This window comes from Mastomys coucha, unplaced genomic scaffold (assembly GCF_008632895.1).
Source record: "Mastomys coucha isolate ucsf_1 unplaced genomic scaffold, UCSF_Mcou_1 pScaffold15, whole genome shotgun sequence".
NCBI lineage: Eukaryota > Metazoa > Chordata > Mammalia > Rodentia > Muridae > Mastomys > Mastomys coucha.
The window spans coordinates 58,705,847-58,712,875 of record NW_022196897.1 but is presented as its reverse complement, the minus strand read 5'-3'; the positions used below and the strand labels follow the sequence as shown (position 1 = coordinate 58,712,875).

The window sequence follows — 7,029 nt, the reverse complement described above, 5'->3', positions numbered from 1 at the left end:
TTTATACTCTGCTGCCACTTGGCTTGTTTTGGGAATAACATTTCTCTTATAAGCCAGATATGGTGACATGCCCTTCTCATCCCAGCACTCAGGATACCAAGGGCATTGTAAACTCAAGGCCAGCTGGGGCTACACAGTGAGGCTTTGTTTTAAAAGAAAATCCCTTGCGTTGACTGTAAGCATGATACTCATGCTCTGGCCTTCGCTCCATGGGAAATCAGTCATTGTAATCCACTGCAATAAAACGATGCCCATGATCAATGAATTTCAGCACTCTGACAATTTGTGTGGGTTCTAATGAACCATTGTGTTCTGCTTCATGGGAGATAAGAAGACCATCTGATTAGGTGTCACCACTCACAGATGACAGAACTCCAAAAGCAGAGAGGCCGCTAACCAGCTACTCCACATTCTTATAGATGCTTCTAGCAGACATAAATAAAAACTTGAAAGAAATACTCAGCTTCCTAAAGAAACCAGGAACTTCACACTCCATACCATACCAAGGGAAATTGACCAAAATTATGTGTGTTCAAAAACACGCCCAATTAACCAAACGTTTATCAGAATACAGTTGGTATAATTGATCCTTTAGGACCCTTTAGCGAACACTAATTGTGAAAATCACATGTGACATATTCGGTACAATGTGGTTCCAAATACATCTTTTCCAAATTTAGCAAAACCACATTTGGAGCTGCCAAGCGTCCCATGTGCATTTAAGAGCTTCGGAATGTGGTCATGTCTTTCGGTTCTCTGCTGGGCACACACCAGTCATCAGCCTCGTGGTTGGTTTTGTAATGCTTCCAGGCAGCTTTGTTATATACGGGAAGTCTTTCGATGGATTCTGTTGACAGAGCCTGGGGTTGAAAAGAAGTCAGACACTTTTGAGAATTCATTAACTGAGACAATATACAGTGGCAAACAATGACTACAGAGTAAACGGAGTTTTACTGGCATCTTATCAACTAATTACTAACCACACACCATCTTCAGGGTGGATATATTCAGAACAAGTTATTTTACTACAATTATTTACTATCGGGCACCGATAACATAGTGATTGGGTTGGATGCTTCAGGTATCTACTAGCCAGCCTGGAAATGTCTACCCAAACAGAACGGGCATCTCTTGCAAAGTGCAAGGCCAGCAAGGAGTCAGCTACTTTAAAAAGAAGGTTACATGTAAGAGCACACAAATCAGTGTATCTACCTTAACATCCACATACAGACTTAATGAGAAGAAAGACAGTCTTCTATGCAGGAGTGGAGATGGCTCCGTGGTTAAGAGCACTTGTTGTTGCAGAGGACCTGGGTTCAGTTCCTGGCACCCACATGGTGGCTCACCATTACCTGTAACTCCAAGCCAGAAAACCTGATGCCCTATTCTGATTTCTACACACACCAGGCAGACATGTAGTACAGATACTTACATGTAAACAAAGCACTTGTATACATAAAATGATCTCCTAAAAAAAATTAAAAACTGAACACACCAATATTCCCATCAACAAATACAAAGCTCAGCCTAAGTACCTTGGCTCTTACATGAATGGGTGCTTGGCCCTTTTGTGTGGGCCCCAAACAAAAGTTTGTTCTCACTTCCCAGCACCCAGGCTGGAGACTGAACGTGGGGTCGTTCTTGTACATAGAGCAAGCATAGTATCACTAAGCAATACTGTGTTTTCTCTTCCTGCATTAAAGTCAGTTTTGGTCCCTAAGCACGTATTTCTGTGTCCCACACAACCATTCATTCCCTGCTCTACAGCTTCCTGTACATAATGGGACCCAGTGTTAAACTATGCTTTCTGTTGCTGTCTTCACAGTAGGAATTGTCAGAAATTTGACAAAAAGGCTCCTGGTATTCCCCAAGATGATGCTGACAGGAGGGAACTAGAAATGTCCTCCTAGTGATGCTGAATAAGGTCTGTGATGTGACTGGGTGTTATGACTCCATCATAATGCTTGTGTTCTGGCTCCCCAAATAGAAAAACTTTCAGCCTCCACACTCTGAGCAGTCTAAACACAAACCAAGAGGTTATATTTAGTGTTAAAAATACCACTCTGATACGGTCATATTTAAGCTCCTCACAATGACACGTGAGGGGAAATAGCATGGATATAAAGAATTTGTTCTTTTCAGGCAAACTTTTTCCACAAAATTTTCAAGCATAGCCTATCTATAAAATAGGTGCCATCTAGTGGTCAGAGCAAGAAATTGGAGGCACCAAATGCGTAACCAGTTCTTTAAAAAGTATTACAGTCATTACATTGATTTGTTTGAGTATGTGTGGCTCAGTGGATAAAGATGCTTGCCATCAAGCCTAATGATCTGAATTTAATCTCCAAACCCACATGGGGAAAGGAGAAAACTAATTCTGGAAAGTTGTTCTCTGACCTCATGCATGTGTGTGCCCATGAACACACACACACTAAATAAACAAGCTTTTTTTTTAAAAGAGCAGCTTGGTGACTGGTCATATTTCACATTAAAACTAAGCTTACTTCTTTTTTATAGTGCTGGAGTGAACCCAGGGTCTTTCTCGTACATTCAGGATTCTCTACTTCTTTCTCACTGCCCTCAACTATCAAAGCAGGTGAGGTTTAGTAAAATCCCATTACAGTTTTTCATTCGTACCTTTTCTTATCATAAAAGAAGTTGGGTTAACGGGCTGAAGAAGTGGCTTAGTGGCCCAAAGCACTGACTGCTCCTATAGAGAACCCAAGGCTCAGTTCCCGGCACCTACACAGTACCCCCCAATTGTCTGTAACTCCAGTTCCAGGGATCCCATACCCATTTCTGGCCTCTGAGGCTCTTGGATACATATGGTACACATAAACACACACAAGCATGTACAAATAAGAAAATAAAAATTTAGATACAATTAAATCAAGAATCCTTGGTTATTACCTTAATGTAGATAACGGCATCCGTTCCGTAGCCTTCTAAAGAATACAGCTTTAGGTCTCCCTGGAAGTACTGTGCATAGAGGCGTGATATAGGCAATCCGTAACCAAATCCAGCCTGTTCAATGAGAAAATAGTTCTGTTCAGAGTCCCACACACTGAAACACTTTTCTAACTAAGATAATACCAGTGAGTACTGCAAAGCCATCAGCCTGTACAGCTGACAGAGCTTGTAAAATGCAATCATGCGGAAGGATTAAGCTGGAGTTTAGCTGAGCCCATTAGTGCATCAATTGTAGACCTAAAGCCTTTTATTCTGTCTATAAAATGATGTGTGGTAGTCTGAAGAAGGCATATTGCTTTGCTTTTCTTTGCTGTCCTGCTCCAGGGTTCCCCCAACACAGCTTTCAGCAATTTCATATAAAGCACACGGTTTCATTTAGGTGCAAGACTATAAAATGTCTTGTTGCAGCTTTACTAACAATAGATAGGAATCTCAGGACTTCACGCCATAGATTTCCAGCCTTTGTTCTGAACCTGGAAATAATCGATGATAGTCCACTTTCTTATTCTCACTGACAGATCACTTCGCTGCTCCAAAATCTTCAAAGCATACCAGTACTTCCCCCAACCCCCGCCCTAGAGATAAAAAGCCAAGCTTCTAGAAAGAGCTTCCAAGACAAGATCGGGTCTCAGCAGCCTACTCCCCTGTCTGGTGGAGCCAATTTCCTTCCCTGACTTCCTTTGACACAGGACTTCTGGGTCTTTGTTCAACCTGTCTCCAGTACTGGTCCTTCTTTACCTGAGTAAATCCTACAGACACTTGGGAAAAGGTAAAAATGGCTTCCATCAGCAAGCCTTGCCTTGGGTGGTATTCCTGACAGTATGTTACAAGTGTTTACGCAAACAGAAGAGTCACTGACATGCAAAGGCTCTGGCTTTTCCCCACACTGATTATTTTTTATAATATTAGTTGTGTGTTTATGAGTGCAGGTATGTGCGTGTAATGTTCTCTGTGTGGAGGGGAAGACTACTTCCAGGAGTTGGCTCTGTCCTATCACCATGGGATGTGGAGATCAAACGATGTCACTGGTGTTAGAAGGCAAGCATTTTCCCCACAGAGCCATCACACTAGCACTAATTATTTTATATTCTGGTGTTTCTAGGTAGCCCTTCAAGCTAACTTCCCAATTTCCAACTTTCTCTATGCCCCAGGGATGAGATGCAACCAAACACTCACACACTTACAAACAAAAAATAAAATAAAAAATGTTTAAAAATGTAAAAAACTGGGCATTGTAGCATATGATTTTAATCCCAGGGCACTGCAATGGCATGTGACCTGAAGAACAAAAATAAAGAGAAAACAGACTTTCAGTTGTGTCCACCAATGAGGTCTTTCTAAATACAAATACCTGAAGAAATACATCATGTCAGGTCAGTGATGACCAACGACCAGTACAATCCATATGCAGTCTTCATATTGAAACAGACATAAACATATGGTTTACCACAGAAAAGACTACTGTGATGTCAAGGCCAAGAGTACCACAAAACCTCAAACTATGATCTGTCTTGTGCCCGTTTCAATTAAAAATTAATCCCAGGGCTCTTTAAATTCAGATAGAAGTATTCATCTTTAAAGTTTTGAAGCATTTTCCTGCCTTGTGTGCTCCTGTGAAATTGGCGTAACTGGTTTTGAGGAAGTCACATTCTGGTGGTGGTTGACAGACACCACAGCCTTTCTCAGTCACATACCAGGGGCACCGCACGGGACGTCTCTACCCGAGGCCGGGGTGCGGTGGAGTACATGTAGTTGAAGAGTCTGTCGATCTTCCTCAGTGGAACACCACCTCCCCGGTCACTCATCTAAGAAGAAAAAGGATCAAACTGTGATCAGGTCTCACACATTACAGAATCATGACTTAACTACTTTGGGAAATCCAAGCTGCAAATTTTAACACTGCTCTCAATGGTGTAGCTTCTCCTTCCTGGTGGACACTATGATAACCAGGATAAAACAAATAAAAAAGCAAAGACACTCTACACAACAGTGACACCTCCTAAGTTTATTCTAAAAAAACTAAAGTAGGCAAAGTACACATGAGAATATCCATCATGGTTTTAAGAAAAAAATGAGAGAGCAGCCCACACGAGAACTACATAAAGTGCATTCTAAAACAGAATACTAGTCATTTAAATGTTATGTAGAACACTCTTGTGTATTAGCAAGAGAGGGTTCTACAAAAAGTAGCCAATAAAGAACAAGTTAGAAACACAATTCTAACTTTGTAAATATATTATAAAACAGAAGTGTGAAATGGGCTTTGCAGTGAAAAGCGCTGACTGCTCTTCCAGAGGCCTGGGTTTGATTCCTAGCTCCTACATGGTGGCTCAAAAGCATCAATAACCTCAGTTCCAGAGGATCCAACACCTACTTCTGGCCTCCATGGCACTGCGCACATGTGTAACCCATAGACACATACAAATAAACTAAAATAAATCTCTCTCTTTTTAAGGAATTCAGTGTGGTGCTACATGCCTGCAATCTCAGCATACAGGAGGTGGAGGCAGGAGGATTGCCATAATTAGAGACTAGCTTGTGCTACAATGTAATATCCTGTCTCAATAAAACAAAATTAAGGGCTATGAGATGGCCCAATGGTAAAGGCACTTGCCACCAAGCCTAAGACCTAATCAGTCCCTGAAGTGCACATGAAGGGGTGAGCATCACCCTGCTCTACCTCTGACCTCCACACCTGTGCTTGGCACCCACAGACACAACAAATAAATGTAACTTTGCAACATAGAATACCATAGGATATACATCTTTCCTGTCATTTTTCAAGTCAAGTAACCACAGAGTAGATTGAATTAGTAATTAACTTACCTATTATTTTTACTGTTTTCCTTTCTAATTAATATAGACTACTTTCTTAACCTCTATTCTAATTTACTATAGATATTTCTTCTGTCACAAGACCTAAGTCAATGTTATTAATAAATGATTTTAGCATACTTATACAATAAATAATATATATAAAAATGTAAATGGCTTATAGTTCAGTTTTCATATATTATTTAAGATGATAATATACATCACTAGAAACATACTAGGGATTATATAGTTATTTCTGTTTTCTAGGGATATGAGGGACTGGACAAAGTATCTCCAACACTCTAGCTGCTACACTAAAAGCCCTATTGTGATTTTCAAAGTTAAAAAGTTTGCCTTGGGATACTGAACTACAGTATCAAAGTATATAAGGACTTTATAAGGAACCTGTGTTTAGAATTATGCTTAAAACTGATCTTGTTTGTGAATTCAAAGGTCTACGAAATTATTTATTTTAGTGCAATGAATAAAAAGCTCTGGGGTGAATAGTTTCAGGGGCTAATTCAATGTTTGGCTGCACTTCCCTGGTAAGAAGTGCGGATGCCCTGAGAACCCTAAGTGAGTGGCATGTCACAACAGACATTAGGATAGAGGAGGGAGGGGTGCTAAAGAGATGGCTCAGAGGTTAAAAGCACCTGTTGCTCTTGCAGAGGACCCAGGTTCAGTTCTTAGCACCCACATGGTGGCTCCCAACCATTCATACTCAAATTTCAGAGGATTTGATACCCTCTTCTTATATCCATGAGCACCAGGCGTATATGTAGTATAGAGATATACATGCAGGCACAACATTCACACACATAAAATAAATCTAAAAGTAGAGTACTACTACTAACAATCCCAGAGCTTCTAAGGCCAGATGGAGGCAGAGGCAGGACTGCAGGCCAGCTAGCTTGGCTCATACAGTAGAAAAAATAAAGAGACCCTGTCTCAAACAAGGTGAAGACTGACATCCAAAGTGTCCTCAGTCCTCCAAATGAGCATCCCTACACACACACACACACACATACACACACACACACACACGCACACGCACACACACACAAATAAATAAAGCATGTATGCACCATTAAAAGGAAGTTTTGAATAAACATCTCCTTAACCTTCTGGCAATAGACTAGCTTTCTAGCCTTAAGACTACAATTATGTGCCAGGCAGCGGTGGTGCATGCCTTTAATCCCAGCACTTGGGAGGCAAAGGCAGGCGGATTTCTGAGTTTGAGGCCAG

At 40.9% G+C, this 7,029-nt stretch overlaps 1 protein-coding gene across 2 annotated transcripts in view; it reads right to left on the bottom strand.

Annotated features, from left to right (window-relative positions):
- Positions 1-543: 543 nt before the first annotated feature.
- Positions 544-7,029, bottom strand: part of Pdk1 (pyruvate dehydrogenase kinase 1) — a 27,411-nt gene continuing 20,925 nt past the window's right edge. The window contains exons 9-11 of one of the 2 annotated variants that reach the window (XM_031370604.1): positions 4,665-4,775; positions 2,911-3,024; positions 544-860 (exon numbers count right to left, since the gene is read on the bottom strand). In XM_031370604.1, coding sequence (XP_031226464.1) covers positions 720-860; positions 2,911-3,024; positions 4,665-4,775 — 366 coding nt within the window. In that variant the 3' untranslated portion in view covers positions 544-719. The remainder of the gene's footprint in view (positions 861-2,910; positions 3,025-4,664; positions 4,776-7,029) is intronic. The other variant, XM_031370605.1, reaches the window with a different exon arrangement.